The following is a 21,556-nucleotide window of genomic DNA, read 5'->3' on the forward strand; positions in this document are numbered from 1 at the left end:
AAAGGTTAAATACATCTTTCCTAGAGATGTAATTTCCGATTAACCTACATTACTTGTATGCCATTAATGGTTTCATCAGTAATTCTTGTGAAAATTTGTCCCGTACATTCAATCAGAGCATTCAGAGATATTCTTCTTCTTTTTTTATTCTTTTTTTAATCCTATTTAATATTTTTCTCATTGAGTGATTCCAAATTTCCCAAATGGATTTCTGTATTACAATTGTGATATGTTGCTTGCCTTTTATGTTAAGCTTGTGTCTGTGATTTGCACGTTTCATAGCTTTCAATACCGTTAAAATTTCTTTTTATATTTAGCTCCGCCTCCTGTTCACAATTTAGGGCACCATGAACTTTTCATGAAATACGTTTGCTACATGGAATGACTTATACTTTTTTTATGTATTTCACAATTGTAAACATTGGACGATATACACGGTCATATAAACAAATAAGAATATTGCAGACAATATAGATTATTAGGATATTTTTCAAATTTGCAGACATGTCCCTGATGGTATTTTCAACTATAATATTACATTTTCATGAATGTTATTTAAACGCATCTGGTAGATTGTTTTTGACTTTTAATAAAGAACTTATGGGATATAGAAAACAAGTTATTTAAAGTCTTTATTGTCTGCAGAATGTTTTTCTTTTATGTTGTCTGCAAAGTAACATCTAACGCCCACCGTTAATTCTCGTAGGGCTTTGTCTTTTTTTTTTTTTTTCTTTTTTTTTAAAAATCTTAGAAATTTCTACCAACTAGCAATTACCGTATCACAACGTCGTATCACACAGTTTCTTTTCTTTTAGTTTAAATAGAAATAAATAATGCTACTTTATTTATTTTGTCTCTGTTGCGGATAAGTATTTCTTTCAATAATAATAGAGTTTTTATTATATGAATTGTCACGTTCTGCGAACTATCGTATAATTTTTGAGTGGAGAATATATTTTACAGGTCTGCTAAAATAACAGCTATCATTCCAGGCTGCTTATGAAATGTCACACATGGAAGTCCTGTTATCTTAACCAGTCTTGTTGGTTTTACTTGTCATCAGGTCCAACCCCCATGTTACTCAGATATAATTAAAATATTGAAAAGATCAATTCTGTTTATACTGCTTATTATAGCATCATTTAAATACACCCAAACAGGCTGTACTTCAAATACTACAAATATGAGTAAGTCAGATAGTTTCAAAGTGTATTAACCCTTAAAGTCCTATTTAATGTCTGTTTTATAATGAGTTCAATGTTTTCGATTGTGTTCGAGGCTATAAGCTTATAGACATACTTTCGAAGCCCTTCCTGGAATCAACTTTTACCAAGCAGTGAGCGTAAAAGCTTACGTTCCAATGCGTTAACCACTAGGGGTTTTGTTGTTGTTGTTGTTAATCTTGTTGTTGTTTTCAAAACTTTGTTGAGCATACATCATAAACAAACATCTAAATAAATAGTACATTATGTCTCCTGACATGAAGGGTAAATAGACACATCGTGACTGTTCAGGAAATAGCTCTTTGACATACAACATTATTTAGTGTGTTTCCTGTTCTAGACTACGTTTAACGTGTCTGTTTATGATTATAAACCTTTCCCTTTAGATAAACAATTAAGATATGAGATTAGATCTAATTAAAGATTATTGGTTGACAATTGTCTTAAGGAAACAAAAGAAGCTGTTTCATTTATTTTAGACCTCGCTGTTATTCTATTTTCAACATCGTTTTTACAAAATTATTTTGCAGTCAGAACTATAAATTTATTCAAGACAATCATGCTGCAAGTTTATGGTGAAGGAATGATTTCAGATAGTGTTGATTATATTGCTACAGGAAACCATATCTATCATATAAGATGAAATTTAGTGTTTATTATTAAAAGTTGTTTTAATACGACGATATTGAAAAGTGCGATTGAGACTTCAGGTCTAACAAACATTGATTAATACAATTTTAACAAAGGAAGGATGAAATTTATAATGAAACAAAACAGAAAGAAGATCTTGTAAATTAGATTTTTAAGTTTATTCCTGGGTAACAACTTAGATTATTGAAATGAAAGTAAATTACGGTTTCTATTATTCAAATAATTTCTTTCATTGAATGACAATTTCTTAAAGAATATATAAAATTGTAAAATATGTTTTATACCGATTACTTATGAAACATTATGAAAGTTAACTAATCTTGTTGTTCAATATTTTAATTATCTCTGAGTAACATGGGGGTTGGACCTGATGACATTTATCCCCATGAACTACAACTTAATAAAACGAACTCTTGAAGTTTAAGTACATCATTTTTGGATCTTCATATTACTATCAACAAAATTCTATTCACACACAACTCTATGATAAAAGAGATGACTTTGAGTTTTGTATAGTTAATTATCCACATTTAGATGGAGACATATTCCATGCAATATCTTACGAGGTATATGTTTCTCAGTTAATAAGATTCACTAGAGCTTGTAGCAACATAAAGGATTTCAACGAGCGGAATATTTTCATTTCCAACAAACTTCTAAAACAGGGCTGCCGCTATCATAAATGACGGAAATATTTTATAAAATTTTACAATCGTAATTTTGATTTAATTTTTTCAAAATTCAATAGTGATTTAAAAAACTCTCTGCGACAAGGGATTAGCCAGTCTAGTTTTTATGGCGATGTGATTTACAAACTTTGTAAGATTTTGGGTCATGGTAATTTTTCTGCTGTTTTTACTAAAATCATTAAACGTTTTATTGTAAGAGGTTACGGCCATACTATTTTAAGACATACTGCACGCTAAGTGTTCAACCCTTTTACAGTTGGACACTACGCTTTCCTCTTTTGATTACATCTGACGAACAAAGTGGGAGACTCTATGATACAGTTCTTAAAGCCCTTTGGGACTGAATTGCCTTTATGTTCGTCTTCTGCCTTACTTTGTCGGGCCCTTGAAGGTCATTTTCTTGTTGCTTTGTCTTCCTTTAGGACATTGAGTACATTTGTTTCGGCCATTGAGTGTACTTTTATATGTTTCTACATGATCATTTTTGTTGTTTACTTATTTAACCTTTGTAACCATAAAAACTGTTAAAATTTTACTTGGCGGGAAATCATTTTATTTACACCTTCTTGTTTATAGGAAAATGATGTGGCTAAGAGTGAGGTTTTGTGCGCCATTAACCGGTTTAAACACCCCAGCAGTACATGTGCTGCTGACCATTCCAAGGCGGTGCCCCTTTGTGTTCCTTAGATGTATGTCTATGTTGTTTCATACTGTTTGCTTGTGTCGTCCCATCTACGCTTTGTATCTTCCCCTTTTCCCCTAGTTTTATTTCTTTAATTAACCCTGCCCCCCCTCCTCCCCCGGGACTTCTGTTCCCTTTCCCTGTGCTATTTAATTTTGTGGCCCTATTGTTCAATCATTAATTAGTTTTCTTTGAATTCCTTGTCAGTTACAAATTATCAATCATTGATTAGTTTTCTTTGAATTCCTTATCAGTTACAAATATTTATCATTTTAGCCTGTCCGTGCTCTGCCTTGTGCCCTGTCCTGTTTTTGTTTTTTGTCCGTCTGGTCTCCTTGCCACTGGTTCTTGTTGCTGAGTCGTGTGGGGGTTGCGTTCATTGAAAGCCGCCTTTCCTTGTCGATCTTGTTTATCATATTTTATTTTCTTGAACCATTTTTATTCTGATAATTGTCTAACTTTAATTTTAAAATTAGCAGAAGCATCAGAATCATAAATTATTTGTTTTATTGGTTGAATTGAAACATTTTTAAAATGAATGACCATCTTTACGAAAATGTTAATATAGAAAAGTTGTAAATTTTGTGCGATTTCTCATTTTATAAAAAACGTTCACGGAATCGAATTTTAAGAGAACGTCCTGTCTGACCAACATACTGTATGCCGCACCCAGGGGTGTTTCAAGTTAAAACATAAACAAAATGAGTTGCTTTTCAGTCAATATCTGTATTTAAAATAATATTAAATGTTCTCTCATTGACAATAGAGGTTATTTGTAGATCTGTGCGATAAAAAGTTACAACATCCGCATCTCTTAGAATTACACATATTATTAGAAGTATACACTCATGATATATGAGGATAATTTGTATGAGTGATATTATATTTCTTTAGAATGGTATGTTTTATAGGGGAAAGTCTAATGCGTTGAAAATATTAGAGTTTATTGATCGTGGAATATAAAATGAATGAACAGATGAAAAATTTAAAGGCGAAAGATCGTCTAGGTGTACTGTGAATTCTAATCTGTAAAGAATTTGTAGACGTAAAATGTACCCGAAATGGTAAAAGAAAGTGTGTATTGTTCCTTTTCAAGTTATTGTTGATCGTCCATCTCTTAATCGTCCTCTTCTTGATCTATAAAAACAAGCAGGAAAATAATTACTTCTTAGAAATATTGTAATCTATATAAACTAATTGCATGAACGTCTCCTACAAGTATCATCATTTTTTAACTTAAAAACCTGAAAGTCATTTGCTATTTTTATATTTTTTCCTTTCAAAAATCTATTTACCAGTTTTTTATGATGTAATTCCATATTTACGCGTTGTCATTTTACATTGGTACATTTTTAACTATATAAAAGAATGGACCTTTCCATAGTCTACAGTTTTATGTAAATTGGCTAACTTGTTATCCAATTGCTACACTGAGATAATACATGGTCACTGGTTGACCTGGTTTGCACAAAGAGACACGTGGGTATGTTTTGATACTGTTTGTGAGCAGTTGACCTAGCAATGGAAAAGGTTAGGCTAAATTTCCCCTTACGAAAAACCGGAAAGGTCCATATGTATACTATTCCTATGTAAAAATATGGATCCTGCCCTTCACTGGTTATCGACTATTTAGCATATTTTATGATTTTTTTATTACGTATTGGATTACCACAAAATGACATAGTCAAACAAAAACAATACAACCATGTACTTAGTTACTTACTGCAGACGACATTAGCTTGGTCAAACCATATTCCGTCTGCTGTGCACGTCAAGGTACCCGGATTGCCGTTGAATGTATACCCTGACAAACATTGGTATTGAACAACTGCGCCCTCTGTCGTTATATCACCACCACTTATCACATGAGCGTTTTCAATGTTTGGGGCTGTACCGCAATCTTTTTAGGAGGAGAGAAAAAAGTAAAATCGATTTATTAAAAGATTTTATTTTACTTTTTCTGTGTTGACAATTATTGCCTTTTTATCTACCACATCATCTGCGATGCGGTGGCATATAGCGATTTGAGTTTAGATATGATATCATCTATAGGTACTCCAATTTTGCCTCCAGCGTCAAAATTAGCCCCGCCCCGGGGGTCATAGGTTTTCCTTTCATGTATATAGTAAAAAAACTTTGAAAATCATCTTCTCGAAATTGGTAAAGGCTAGAGGTAAGATATTTTTCATGAAACATTGTGTAGTAAACCTTTACCAAGAGTGTTTAAATTATAGTCTTGGGGTCAGAATTGGCCCCGCCCCGGGGTTCATTGAATTTCACTATGTACATATAGTTAAAAAAAATCTTATTGTCTGAAGGTACAAGGCTTAGAGCTGTGATATTTGGTATATGATATCATCTTCAGGTACTCTACCAAAGTTGTTCAAATTTTGCCTCTAGTGTCAAAATTAGCCCTGCCCCGGGGTCATAGGTTTTCCTTATATGTATATAGTAAAACCTTAGCTAAATTGACAAAGGCTAGAGGTAAGATATTTTGCATGAAACATAGTGTAGTGAACCTCTAGCAAGATTGTTCAAATTATAGCCCAGGAGGCAATTGATTTTCAGTCACTTTACACATGTACATGTAAAAAAATAAAAATCTTCTTGCTTGAAGGTACAGGGCTTAGAGCTTTGATATTTTGTATATAATATCATCTACGGGTCCTCTACCAAAGTTGTTTAAATTATGCCCCTAGTGTTAAAATTGCCCTGCTAGTTTTCCTTACATGTATAAAATAAAATCTTCTTCTCTGAATTGACAAAGGCTAGAGGTTAGATATTTCGCATGAGACTTTGTGTAGTAAGTCTCTACCAAGATTGTTCAAATTATAGCCCTGGTGTCAGAATTGGCCCCTCCCGGGGGTCATTGATTTTCACTATGTACATATAGTAAAAAAATAAAAAATCTGCTTGTCTGAAGGTACAAGGCTTAGAGCTTTGATGTTTGCTTTATAATATCATCCATAGTTCCTCTACCAAAGTTGTTCAAATTTTTCCCCTGGTGTCAAAAGTGGACCTGCCAGGGGGCATTGATTTTCGTTATGTGCACATAATAAAAACAGAAACTAAAACAAATGTTTTCTGAATTGTATCAGAATTGTTTGAATTAAACTCAAGGGTCAAAATTTGCCTTGCCCTATTTCTTGTCCTTTGATGTACAGCCACGAAATTTGGACTATGTGCACAGTTTTAGTTGTAAAATTGAACTTTGATATCAGGTTTCTTGTAGGATGTAAAGTAAACTTTGATATCAGCTGGCCTAGATTTTGACAAAGTGCCTTATTCTGTTGTCCTTTGATGTACAGTCATGGAATTTTGGCCATGTGAAATGTGACCTTTACCACCAAATTCACTAGACTCATCTGCATTGATAGATTCCTACTTTGATCTTTTATTTGAAAAACAATAGATTTAACCACGAGTCTGATAATAAGAATTAGATAGGTCAGTGATCTATGCATTATGGCAATTATTCCTCAATTGTATAGAAACAAAAAACATTCTGTTGCTACATTACTATTTAGTGTTGTATTAATGCGGTGGCATAGCATTTTTCACAAATGCAATATTGTTCAGCAAAATTCTAAAAATAAAATGTCATTAACATTTTTGCTAATCTGTGGTAGCGAATGAGTTACAAACAAGATATTTTGGGGTTTTACGTTGCACCAATACAGTATAGGTCAAATGGCATATTCCAACTTTGCTGGTGGAGAAAGACCTTAGGTGCTCTTCCGTGTGCGTTATACCTTCTCTCTTAACGTCGTTGAGAAAATAGAGAGAAATAAGAATCCCTAAAGAAAGCCCAACACGGCAAATTGAAAATGTTGCAGGCTCGGTTTGATTGAGCCTGTTCATGGACGGTACTGTCAAGTGCAAACTACCGTCCACGCCCCCTAGCACCGGCTTAAGCAGAATTCAACATTTAATATGAACTGGTAAAATTTAGAATTTTGAAACATCCGCAGATGTGTTCATATGGCGGTTATCATGGAACCTTCAATGTGACACGTTAGTGCCATTCCATGAAAAGCGGCATATGGTCCCCAAGTAAAAAAATGCATGTGCCCTAAACGAGAAAACAATGGGCGGAACTAAATAAAATGGAATTTTGAAAGGGGATATGGCAGATGACGAAGACACGGGGCATCGGCAGATGATGGAAGAACCAATGTTTCGTGTAAGACCGCAAGTTTGCATGTTTGCTATAGCTCGAAGTTACGTTTAATGCGGCACGACCTAGCTTGCATGAAGTTAACTGCCGATGTGTCCTGACTAAAGCCGAGGGGAGTGTAGGCAGAGTCCACGAGGATGGGGTACTAGGGTGCGTGACTGGTGAAATGTCTTGGGCCCTTAATCGACAGTGAAAGCTGCATTTTGTGTCTTACCAGGCGGATGGACGCTCATTAATCATAGTCCACACACACATACGCACACACACGCACACACACGCACGCACACACACACATACATACATACATTTTACGCACATGAGGGCATCTGAGTAGAGCCATTGCCGTTTTGTTTTTGTTTTTTGTTTTTTTTGTTGTTGTTTTTTTGTCTCTTCAATATAAAGGTGGGTAAGGACAGCTTTTGAAGCACGCACCAATTAATAGTTAAAAATTGCGGCATTAATTGGAGTTGAGATCCGACTTGGCATAACCAATAAAATGTGATATCAAACAAAAACTTAAATACTTTTGCACTGTTTGCGTTAAGATAATCAAATAAATTAAAACACCTATTATATATTGAATGCAGGGGGGGGGGTATTTTGTAAGAGGAGAGAATCATATGAGTTTCAGATGGTACCTATAAACAACCTCATTTAAATATGCTAATATGTGACGTCACCTCTGATACAGTTTGGTTTGTATGACCATTGACCGGATGCTTCACAAACAGCATTCATTACGTTCGACACATCAACGTATCCCTTGTTACACCTGAATCTCACACGTGAACCGATAGAGTGCATGTTACCGAACAGTTCAGCATTGGTTACCACAATCTTCGAGCATTCTAAAAAAATGAATAGTTCAGCATTGGTGAACACAATCTTTGAATAAATCAATTAATAAAGTAAGTAATGTAATTTATTGATAATCTTATATAAATCATCCGTGAATTCATGTGATTTATAAATAGTTTTATTATCAGAGTATGTTTTTACAAAAAGAACAGCGAATCTCCTGTGCAATTCGCAAACCATTCCGATCCCGTTTGTAAACAATTATAATGAACTATATGAAGAAAACAAGTCAATTTCGGCAGTATGTTGTAATTGTAATCGAATATTTCGTACTTCATTTCATCAGGGGGTATTTTAATTTCTTTTCCATTTAGAATCAGGAAACTTTGACATTTTCCGTTTCTTTTCAGATATATATATATATATGCTTTGATAACATTAAATTCCGTCAAAATAATTCGACATAAAAAGATATTAGTATGGCATGCAACATGGTGCCAGTCCCCTTTTTATAAAAAAAATTGTTAATACCATTCAATTAAATAAACAAACAGGTATTGTATTTTAAGTCCGGAACTTAAAAGTTACAAATAAAACATATAAAAGGTTCAGCTTTAAGAATATTATGGTGAAAAAAGGAAATGAAATAAGGCATAAAAACACAACACCACCAATAACAAAATAAAACATAAATAACAGGTCGTTCATCAAGATTTTAAAATATAACTTAACCAGTTACTACGCATGTCTTTGTTACCGGATTGCAGGTCGTCCCGTCAGGACAATCACATCCCTTAATCTGTAAAAAACAGATGTTTCAAAATGAAAAATAACATTTAAATATAATGATTTAAACGTAACAGTATGGACGCCGAATTGATCGCACACATATTCATATAAATGCTTTAAAATTTTAAGTGGTGTCGGAATATTAATCAAAGAAGCTGTTTTTGAAAATTACAAGATCTCTGTGATCGACAAAATATAAGATGATATTCTTAAAATAAAAAAAGTGCACAGAGTAACAAGTAACGAATTCGTTATCTATTCTTGTAATTAATTAATAATTAATTTATCTATTTCTGACATTTACCTCGTATATGATGATAAGTATAGTTTTAGTGTACTTAAATTCCATTTTTGAAAATATGATAATAAGCATAGTGCTAGGGAACTTAGATTTTTCTTTTTTTGAAAATATGATTATAAGTATAGTGTTAGGGAACTTAAATTCCTCTTTTGAAAATATGATAATAAGTATATATAGTGTTTGGGTACTTAAATTCCTTTTTTGAAAATATGATAATAAGTAAAGTGTTGGGGTACTTGATTGAATTCCGTTATTTTTACATATTGCAAAGTCATCTACTTTACCCTTTTGTTATTTCAAGACAAACTTTTCAAATTTTAAAATGAAAAAAAAAACGGTTCTTACAAGTCTTTATTAATAGCGCACTAAAAAAAGTTGATATTCATTTTATCTATTTACTCAAAGGACCTTTCTATGAGTTACTACTAATGTCTTAACCAACATGCTATCCCAAACCCTCTACGACATAGAGGATATTGAATGAATGTAAGTTAAATGCTGAATGTATTGAACGAGCTGGATAAAATTATAGTATGCGAGCCAACGAATTCAATAAATTCAATTCAATAATGAACTTACGCGCATTAAATATTCTATTTATCACATACCAAAAATTAAAAAACAAACGTTTAAAGTGAAAATAAGTCATTTTTCATTGACGCGCCCAATGTATAACGCTAACATTTAGTGCGTCCTAACACTATGTTTGTATCAAGCAAAAGACGTAAGGTAAGAATATATGCACGGCCGTGCAATACCATTTTACGGAGTCGCAAGTTCCTAACGGGTATGTGATAAATCAGAAAAAAAGAAACTTTAAAGATACATAAAGGATAGCAACTTACGACTTTATCTGACATTTCCGTTTTCTTCAAAAATATGCACGCTTGTTTTCTTTGGACTTTGTCTGCTTTACTGCCTTGTTCTTTATCGGTCCCCAGTAGCTCACACAGGTTAAATGACCGCCTGTAGTTGATTGCTTTACAATGTCGCCTCTTACCACATTCTTCTTGACATTGTACATAAGATAAATCTAATATCCTATGTATCACAGCGTCATCATCTAAGCAAAACTCTTTATTTTTTGCTTTTGCTTTACATAGACAAAACTTCGTCACAAATAATAAAAGTACTACAACTCGGACTATTTTAGCAGTTAAAGTCATGTTTCTTTGTTTTTTTTGACTTGTGAAATATGAATGAAAAAGAGATATGATTCAATTTCTTGACATCAGCTTTCAAAACGGAACAACGCAAGAGTAGTGTTATTTGGAAATGTACGTGCGTTTTATAGACACGCTTTTATGTATCGGTTAGGTATAAGAGGGTTCTCCTAAAAGTTTGTTTCATGTAAATTGGATATCTTTGTAAAACCATTAATTGTGGCTGAATATTTTGCAGGATCCTCACCGGAATAATATTTTTACTAGCAACCGTAAATATTTATTTTCAAATGCTCTCCATTGTATTCTTCTGTCAGGAATGAAAGACCAAAGACTCAAGTATGTTTTCAAATTGTCATGTTATCTTGTGCTGCTGTGTTTACTTAACAAACAACTGCTTTATTAATAGTTTGTCCAGAACAAATTAGAAAACATTGCCGGGTGTCAATTTGTTCATCATACGTATCAAGAGGACAGAGTACTAACCCACAATGAAAGTGGAACATTATACATGTGTTGTCTTAATATAGGATTTTGAAAATAAATTCAAACTGATATAGACCCAAATTTTACCAGAAAATCGTTCGAAATTTAGAATTTAGAAGTTCCGGAATTAGAGGTATTAATTAAATAGAAATTAGAAAGAGAAATTTCGGGATCCTGAAAAATGTTCGGATTTCAGAAGTTTCCGGATTTTAAAAGTTTCGGAATTCAGAAGTTACACTGTATATAAATGACAGTCTATGTGGAGTTTAGTTTCGAATAGAAGAACTTCACATGACATTTATGAAATTTTTAAATAGCTTTATTGCACAGCCGTTAAAATTTGAAAAAAGAGGGAAATGTCATCAACGTTGGATATTAATTGTGAAAGAATGAAATCAATTAAAGCAATATTTGTTGTTGTTGTTGTTGTTGTTGTTGTTGTTGTTGTTGTTGTTGTTGAATCTATTATACATCTCTAATTCATTGTTGCCCCAACTCTCACTTTTAATTTCACCTCTTTTATTCCTCATGGAATAAAATGATGTTTAAACTTATAAAGACTCTTCCTAGACTTTTGCAAACATGTAGGTCTTCGACTGTCTATGATATTCTCCCAGACTTTTTCTAGTTTCGATGCCAATCGAATTGACTACCGTAGTTTTGTTGCCTCGCAACACTCCGTAATTCCTTACCAAGGTCTGCGACTATAGTTAGGTACTGTTTTGCAGACTATCAGGTTTGCAGACTATCAGGAATTTCGATTCTATTGAGATAATGACTTTTTTGATATTTAGAGACACCCTTGAGTAAAATGCACTGGTTTGTCCGGTCGGTTTTGGGCATTCTCGCAGATTTTTAGGGATTCTGATGTACACGAATGAATATCATCTTTGCTATCTTGACTTACGTCATTTTACTCATTTGTTAATTTTTATTTGTTTTCTCCATACTGTATTCCATGATTTCTACGACTCGGCTTTATCGCCAATATTGGCCATTTCAAGCAAACTTGGATGTGCACATTTTAGGTTATATGAATGCTCTAATTAGAAGGATAGATTTGTTTCAGTATTCTGCAAATATTGTAAAGTATATTTAATTCATGATAAAATAATAAATCAGTTTAACATTTACGAGAAATGAAACCACATTAAATACATCATATTTAAGATAAGACACAAAAAAGAAAGAAATAAAGAAATTAATTAATTCGTAATTACGAAATATTAATTTGTTTTTACGAAATATTATTTCGTATTTACGAAATATTAATTCGTAATTACGAAATAATAATTCGTTTTTTTACGAAATATTTATTCGTTATTACGAAATATCAATTCGTTTTAACGAAATAATAATCCGTTTTTACGAAATATTACATCGGAGGATTAGATCGTGATTTTTCGGATGTGACAGTTTAATTTTTTTTGTTAAAAGGTATTTATTTTTTTTACTTTTGTTCACAAATAGGTCAAAATTAATGTAAATATACGCATATATTTTAAATAAGGTTCAAACTGGCTTCCAGGGGAGATAATAATTGCTATGAGAAAAGCATCTATTAAGACAGACAATAGTATACATAATAGGTTATGACTAAGTGTAGTATCATATTTACTGGCTAAATTTCTCTAATCTTAAATAGAAGCCGGCTCATATTCAATAACCATACAGCATAGACTATTTAAAATTGTTTCATTTTGCTCTTTATGGCATATTTCTCGTTCTAAAAATATATTTACTTCATTATGATAGGTAAAAGTAAAACCGTAATAAAATTACCTTAAAAACTTGTTTTTAATATTAAGCGTGGGGGATGTTGCACCTATTCATTATCCCTCATGTACAGACTTAATCAAACCGAGTCTGCCATTTTATCTTCTTTTGCTGTGATTAATGCTTCCGAGGGATCACTTTGTTTCCAGATTTTTTTAAAACTTTTTGTGTGTGTTTTTTAAACTTATGCTGATCATATAATAAAGCAATCATTGTCTAATGATCCAATAACTATTATGTGATATTCACCGGTAAAATGCTATATTGACATTTACCGCTGAATATCACATCATATTCAATGGCTCACTAGTCAATAGTTGTATAATAATGCAAGAAAAAATAATATCTATTTCAATTGAAACCTATACTCATCAAAATTATCGCAAGGTTGTTATTTTTTCATGGTAACTTGCTAACCATTATATTCAACATACTTCCACTAAGGATTTGAGAACTGTATAATATTGTTATTTTTTTCATGGATTAATTTGACATAAGAAATCAAAATGCTGCAAGCTCTGTGGTATTTTCTGATCTTTGCAATCTAAATCGTACTGTATATCTGTATGCATTTTCCTGTGCAAGTTTATTTTCATATACTATAATTCATCTTGCAGGGCATCGAGATGCCGAGACTGCGTTTAGATTTTTTTTACTATAACAGTTTGAGTTTCATATATACGGAATTTTGCATTACTAGAGTTGCATCAAAAAATCATTTATGTTGATTTTTTATGACAGCCACGCTTTATCCTTGCATATCGTGGCTACTCCCTTAAAAAAGACACTTAAACAAATATTAAAAAAATTAGTTGCTTCGTTTGGGATTTGAACCCCAGACCTCTCACACCCTAGACGAGCGCGTTAAGTTATACGAAGAAGCCTGAATAAAATAAAATAATTCTAAATTTAGAATTTCCATTTTAGGTTTTGTAATCCTTATTAATTTTGAGGCATTTTGTTCATGATAAACCTATTATTAAACACTGATGTAAATAATTTAGCGAAAATCTTCTCGCATGTATATATTCCACTACTCGACAGTCAGATTTATTTGAAGTATTCGGTAATCGACATCGCTAACAATAGGATTTTCATTGATAAACATGATATTCTTTCGCGTAATTTGTGATTGTGCATTTATTGACAATTCTATAAGCCAACGCTACCTTTCAACTTTGAATGCGTTGTAATTTGTTGGATTCTTGTAAAAATATTTCTTTCTTTTACATCGCTAGTTTTAAGCTGTTTTGAGAACTACTTGTTGTTAGATTTGTCGTAAGGAGATTAAATGTTAGCATTGCATTTCCTGATCTGCGATCAGAAAATACAAAAACTGACAAGAGAGGGCAAAGCACAGAATATATTAATTTTTTGCTTATATCTGTTACAAAGCACTTTGCGATAAAATTGTGATAAAACAGTTATTATATACATGTATATGATACTCGTTAGTTACAGGGGTGTAACACTGGCTGGGCGATATCTTGGGATGTTTCTGCAAAACATTGTAGTAGTTAAGATAGAACAAGTAAATCAGCCGTGCAGAGCCTAATCAGACTGCACGGATGTTCAGCCTCGCTTGGCTGTATACTAGTTAATCAATATCGGTTCCAGGAGGGTAAAGGTGCAGTGTTGTTATTAGTTGTGTTATTTATATAATTTCTTTTGATCAAACGCGTCAGACTAGAAATCTAAGGATTCCTGGCTGTGTAGGTTCAAGTCCCGTCAGCGGTAAGTCGTAATTTCCTTAGGTAAGAAACTTTATTGCTTAGTACCCAATCCGTATTACCGGCGCCATTGATAACAGTTTGCTGCAGTGATGACAAAAATATAAACTTTAATGGTTATAAGTTGGTTGGTATATTTACAGTATGCAAATAAATTCAATTCAATTGCTATAGCATTTTTTTTTGACTGGAAAATATCATTAAGTAATTTTGGACACGCTTCCGCATTTCATAGAATGTTTTAAGCGGGACGGCTTTAAAAAAAACAACGTGAAAATGCTTGTTGCTTTTCTTTTTGTTCAAAATATCTCAAGTTTTAAATAAGAAGAAGGAGCTCATGATCATTTTGACTCACTCTGGATCACTCTTTCCAAATATCAAACCTTTGTGTCATTTCTTGAGAATGTTACAGGCGTCCAAACTAAACAGGTCGAAGAGAAAGAACTGTCGTTGTAAGCATAAATTTTTTTCGAGGCTGTCCATGATGCAGGACAGCTGTATAAAGAGCTAACATTCTGACGGAAAATCAAGACCACTGTTTTATTATCATTTTATTCTTAGTGTACATTTTTTTCTAAAACTGAGACGTTAAACTCTCATTTGTAATATTTTTCTCATGACAGAAAAAAAAAATATTTATGCAGTAGGTGCACCCAAAAGAGTTTTGTTGATGCCCATTTACATTCATTACGACTATAAAATAGATATATAAATAGAGCAATTAACATGAAACATTTAATTTCCAATGTTTATACAAGTCATTGGTTTTGGCGCTCACAGTTGAGTTCATAGAGTAGTTCCATATAATGTAAAATCGCGCTACATTTATGAACGTTGTTCGATTATAAATTACGTTTAATGTGTGTGTCATTAACAAGATATTTTCGCATTGATTACTCTTCCATCTTGAAAAAATATTGAACGCATATGCTACAGTAACATAAGCGGAACCCAAGTCGAATTATATGCCCTTCAGTTTGGCTGCTGTTTCAGGTCATTTTTTAAGGACAGATAACTTACATATGTCTAACGAACGTTATGTTTGCTATCGGTCAATGTTTTTCATGTTAACTTTGGTTAAGTACCGAGTAAATATTTATTAATAATAGACATTTTTGAAACAATTGGCATACGATTAGGTAAAGAACAAAGTGTAATCAAACCAAACACTAAAAAGAAAGTCATCTTCTTAAGAAAAATAAGACCTTCCTGACCTTGACTGTGAATTTCTTTGCACTCGAAAATTGCACAAAAAATAAATAAAGTCAAATAAGGACAGGTAACTAAAAACGGACTTTGTGACCCCTATAATTTTTGCGTAAAATGTTTCTGTAACAGTTATCATATTTTTATACTATTATATCATAAAAATATTATTTATAATATTTTCTCAAGATGGAAAAGTTATTGATAAATGCTATGGTTGCATCGAAGAAACAATATCTTAATGACACACAGTAAACGTAATTTATATCATTTCAGTGCAAGTTAACATTACATAAAATATCAAGAATAACCCTTTGTATATAAACTCAACAGTGGATGACAGAACATGTTGATAAGGCTTACTTATATACATTGGAAATTAAATGTTTTCATGCTAATGTCTTTCTTTAATTATAGTGAATGAGTGTCAATAAAAAGCTTTTTTTATGCACCTACCGCATTGATATCATTTCTGGCATGAGAAAATATTACAAAAGATAGTTTATTTTCTCAATTGTGGATAAATTTACGATACAAATAAAGAAATTACATGTAATATATAAATTGTGACTTGATTTTCTGCCAGGGTGTTATCCACTTTCAATGCGTTTCTGACGTCATCGGCAGCTCTGCTTATAACTCCATTTTCACTTAGTTTGGACACCTGTAACATTCTTAAGGAAAGACACACTGAAGCGTTACCATAAATGATAATAGTTTATTTGTTCGGCATGAAATACCTTCATTTATTTCAAACTTGTGATATTTTGAAGAAAAATATATTTTACACGGATTTTTAAAAAAGAATTAATTTGTCATTTTTTACCCGCTCAAAATGTTTTTGAAAAGAGAAAATGAGTCTAAAATTGCATTCTAGAATCTCAAGTCAAAGGACTATAAATTTGTAGCAATGATTTTTTCTCAAAATAGATATACCAACAAAGTTTTTAACCTGCATGATGTAATCAATAAATTCAATTTCTTGGTTCTTGTGTACTGCACAAGTACTGTACTTGTGTTTTTCCGTTCTTGTGTACTTATGTATACCCTTTATGCCAAATGTTGCGACATCCCATATATAAAATATCTTTATATCTTTGCGAAAATGTGTATTTACTCTTGCTACATTAATAAATCTAGAATAAAAGATAAGATAACACGGTTAAGCTTGGGAAAGATCCCAATAAATGTAGAATAATTATATTGAATTTGGATCCTAGCTCAATGATCATGCCTTACATTATATGGAATGTCTCCAGATGTCTTTTTTAAACCAAATACAGTTTTTTCTCTTCATTGTCATACGGGAACAAACAAGTCTATACAATTAAATTGATTACAACAAGTGTTAGCGTATTTGCAAACAGCTGATATAATTGATATCATTTTCTTTCATGTATTTTTGTTTAAATAAACGCTTCCTTTTGTTATAGATATAAATTAAGAGACTACTCCACGGGTATAACTTAATGTAAGCGATATTTTTGTTCAAATATTTAAAAAGACAAACAATATAAATATTTACTGATCTTGAAATAAATTATCCTGAGTGCAGAGCTTCACTTATTAGTTTATTCTTTTATTTTCCCTTCTGTATGACAATAATTTTCGTTCTTCCGTACTTGTTTTTGACGCGGCTATATTATATTTAGGGTAATTAAACTTTTCATTCTGCAACAGTTAAAAGTTTTAAATTCAATCAAATTGAGTTCATTATACTTAGTGGATGAACAAATGACTCATCACTGAAATGTCTAGAACAAAAACGTGACGTTTTCGTCGGCACAAATGGCTTTAACATTCCATTTACATTTCTCAACGATCTAACCGCATTTGTCCACTTCTTCCTCAAAGTCTCATCCTTCGAAAATAGAAAGAAACCTTTTCTCCACCTTCACTTCTGTTAAGGGATCCAAATGCCACACAGTGCACCATGTTTTCGTTACGAACTCGAAATACTGTGATAAATTATCAAATAAAACAAAAGCAAATCCTTTAAATGCACCTTCCTTTATTACAAAACCTTCAAAAACACGCAATATAACACAATACGTATACACAGCAGACACTTCGCTATTTTGATGGATACGCGGGAAATGTTTGAATGACTGTCGCGCAGTTCAACACGGATCGACAGGGATATTCCTACGTCATCACCGGAAATGATGGCGGAAATTACCGATCGCGTAAAAAAAAGAAAAAGATTTACTAAATCACATTTTTTTTAACAAAATGAGCTTACAAAACCCTTTTTCAAAATGATTTTTGAAATCTACGTATTAAATTTTATAAAAAAAAAAGTGTAAAATATATGCAATTTTGACCATATACCTTTAAAGGAACAATGGGATAGCCACTTTAAACCCAAATGTAAGAACGTCGACCCTTCCGTTTGTCCTTCAAGGCAAATATTCAATTAAAAAAAGCTTAATATAAGGTTATAAGCTTCTACCGTCCACAATTTTATCATTTGCAAAAAGAAGGAATCTCATAAATAGAAAAGCTCATTAACATCAAAGTAAAGATTTGAAACACTAAATGTTGGAACATCTGTCCGTCCTAACGTCCCACATTTCTGTTCGGATAAAAGGGTATCAGAATGGTAACTCTACCTTCGTTTTTTTTCAGTTATTGTCCTTTGTTAGATTCACTTGTTAATTTTTGACGGGACATAACTCGAAAAATGTTTGAAATATCAACTTTGAACTTCCACTTAGGCTGCAAGAGCCCAATAAACAACAATAATAGCTCAACGTTTTCATAATATTAAAGTGGTATCATCCTTTGTTTATACGTAAATTGGTCTATAATGGAAGGTCTATAATACCATTAATAAGTATGTTGATAATATTTAACTTTTTAAAACATGACATAAAAATACGAAAGAATGTTGTTTGTACGTTTGAGATACATGGTCCAATATTACATTTCTATAAATTGTTCTAGAACAAAATATTATTATGTGTAGTCAATGTGTACATGTATGTATGCAGTCTATGTTTAATCAAGGTCCATTATATTTTGTAGTATTCAACTGTTAGATCTTTGTAAATCATCATGTATACGTATTATCAATGGCCGTATCGGGAAATTCAGTTCTTACACTTGTGGTTGACTAGATTCCGTAAGGGAAGATCTACTTCAGGCGCTATATTTATTCTTAATTCATTAGTTAGAAATATTTAAAGAATAGTAAAAAATGTTTTTTAAATTTGTTGATGTGATGAAATGTTTTTTGACTCTGTTTACAGAAATGTACTTTGATTGCAGAATTCAAGGGAAGTAACTCAGTGTAATACGTGATATGTCTCTTGTGTTAAGTCATTTTCTAGCTATCCTGATTATTTTATATAAATATGCTGTAGGTCTACGTCAAGGGCAAGTAATGTCTCTTCTTTTGTTTTCTCTTCTTGTAGAAGAACTTGACTTATAGTATTATCTCCTGTCAGAAATTGAAGTAGGTGTCCCAACAAACACGTGACGTTAAAATAACGTCGGATTGTCGTAAGATTTTGGTCGCGTCGTCGGCGACCAAACTACGACGTAAATCTAACGTCATAAAACCGATGTCTGTTAGACGTCAGGTTCTGGTCGATCACCTGAAGGTAAGTAAAAAAAATAACAAGCAAATAATTCGATTTTGCTGTTGTAATCATTTAAGATTTTTTTAACTGTTATTTGGCATGAGATGCCTTTGCAAGGCAAAATAAATTCGTACGTTTTTGGCGGTTGGCAGGGTTACAGAGTCGGGACTCGGGTGGATATTCTAGATTTTCTTGAACAAAAAATTCAGTTCAGTTAAGTTCTACGTTATATTTGATATATAATTGCGTGATTGCAAGCATTTTTAACTTTAACTATAATGATATAAACTGTTAAAGCAAAATGTTACACATTTTCGCGATGATGTCTGAACATAAATCATTTTAAAATTTGGCATGTTTAAATTCTGCTCTTTTTATATACGTGAAGAGTTAATAGTGTATCTTTAAGCACTACCAAAGAGAGTGCTAAATTTTCATTTTCTTGTTAAATTGTGATGTTTTTGTCCGTAACAATCAGTGAAATGAGAATAAATTTAGACGGATTTCGAGTCATTTCGTACAAAGATGTTTCGACCCCAAAGTACCCAAAACGTTTCGGCCCTTAGATATTTCGGCTTTTTTCCAAATCGCCCCCATTTTTTAATTCAGAACAAATCTTATTTGTTTGATACCAGAATTTTAATATCATTTTAGTAAATAAAAGGAAAAAAATGAAAGAGCTAGCTGATTGATTATTTAATAATGTTTTTTTTAATAAAATGACGCTACATTAAACTAGTTGGAAAAAAGTAATCAAACAATCAGAACAGAACATAAACATAATTAACAAAACATAGAACATAAACATACATTTATCATCAACAAATATTAAAAAAATCTTTAATTTGAAACTTGAAGTCTTACATTACTATCATATTTCATAAGGAGAACGTAATTTTTATTTCAGATGGACATGCACTGTACTCTCAAAGGTTGGAGAAACATGGGAAAGTATGATTTCTGTAAATTTCATTACATACTATAATCCATACTAAACTGGAGTTTTAAAGCGACCTTCAGATTATCTAAAGGTTAGATACGTTATCTTTAGATTAATCATTTCAAATAAATGTCAAATCAAAGGAATATAAGATAATGTTTTAAGGAAGGCTTACAGTGTGGTGATGCACTTTTCCAGAGACATGGTTATCTACATCTCTGACTTAAGTAAGATAGAATTGTTGCCTAATTTACTTTGAAAGTACATCGAATTGTTTTTCCTGAAGAAAATAAAAGCTGAAAGCCGCTGTAATTCATTGTGTATTATTGAACTTTTATTACAATACATTCTATAAATGTATGTAAAGATCTAAAGTTGTAGATAATCATGTAAGTAAATATTTTAAACTTAACCTAATAAAACATACCAATATACTTTTTTTAAGATATACTATGATCCTCCTTGCGTGAAATATTTTTGAAACATAGTTAAAAGTATAACTTTGTCAAGTAACCAAAATGAAAGTAATTTATACATTATTGATAACAATTATCAAAAAGAGGTCGAAATATGCAAAAGTAGCACTTAATGTGTTAGTAATGCAGTAGAAATATTGTTAAATAAATAATTGCACGAAACAGTCATGTAAATAATTACTTCAATCTTTTAACTTTTCCTAAAATTCTAATCTTTTTATTGTTTTGTTTGATTAGGCAAACTTTGATATAAATGTACAAAATCTTTTTTTGTTCTTTAATATTTGTATATATGTTTCCTTAGTTTCATTTATGTCATTGTTTTTTGTGATACTTTCTGTTTTGTTATTAACTTATTTTATGTTTTATTTTGTTTAATTTGTGAAAGGTATTTAGCCTTAAAACTATGTATCAGATATGAATTGAAATAAAAAAACATATAAACATAACTTTGGTTTAAGTTTTTTGTTATACATTTCATTTGTCAAATGAGTGAAAGTTACTTGATAGAAAGAGTTAAATGAAATTTTCTCAAATCAGGATTCAATTTGGCAAGAAAATATTTATAAGATGGTAAAAACTTGAAAGATTTGGAAAATAATAAGATTGAGGCAAGAAACGCTTAAATAATGCGATTAAGGTCAGATTAAGGTCATAGAATGATCAGATTGAGGTCAGAAAATGGTCAGATTTAGGTCGGAAAATGGTAAGGTTGATGTCTGAAAATGGTTAGATTAAGGTTAGATTCAGGTCGGAAATTGGTCAGATTGAGGTCGGAAAAAAGGCCAAAAACTCGTTAGATTCTGACGTCTACCTGACGTAAGATTATGACGTCAAAAAAAACTTTCAAATACAACGGTTACCGTTTTTCCGACCGTCATCCGA

The 21,556-nt window shown here is 31.9% G+C and overlaps 1 protein-coding gene across 1 annotated transcript; it reads right to left on the bottom strand.

Moving 5' to 3' along the window:
- Window positions 1–3,763: 3,763 nt before the first annotated feature.
- On the bottom strand, window positions 3,764–10,553 carry LOC132751286 (sushi, von Willebrand factor type A, EGF and pentraxin domain-containing protein 1-like). The gene is made up of 5 exons (XM_060741446.1): window positions 10,156–10,553; window positions 8,953–9,019; window positions 8,103–8,270; window positions 4,969–5,145; window positions 3,764–4,382 (listed from the first exon to the last, which is right to left on the bottom strand). The coding sequence occupies exons 1-5, from the start codon at window positions 10,474–10,476 to the stop codon at window positions 4,363–4,365; spliced, it is 753 nt and encodes a 250-aa protein (XP_060597429.1). The 5' UTR covers window positions 10,477–10,553; the 3' UTR covers window positions 3,764–4,362.
- Window positions 10,554–21,556: the final 11,003 nt, after the last annotated feature.

The sequence above is a fragment of the Ruditapes philippinarum genome, unplaced genomic scaffold, assembly GCF_026571515.1.
Source record: "Ruditapes philippinarum isolate M1 unplaced genomic scaffold, ASM2657151v2 ctg4612_1_1_1_1, whole genome shotgun sequence".
Classification (NCBI taxonomy): domain Eukaryota; kingdom Metazoa; phylum Mollusca; class Bivalvia; order Venerida; family Veneridae; genus Ruditapes; species Ruditapes philippinarum.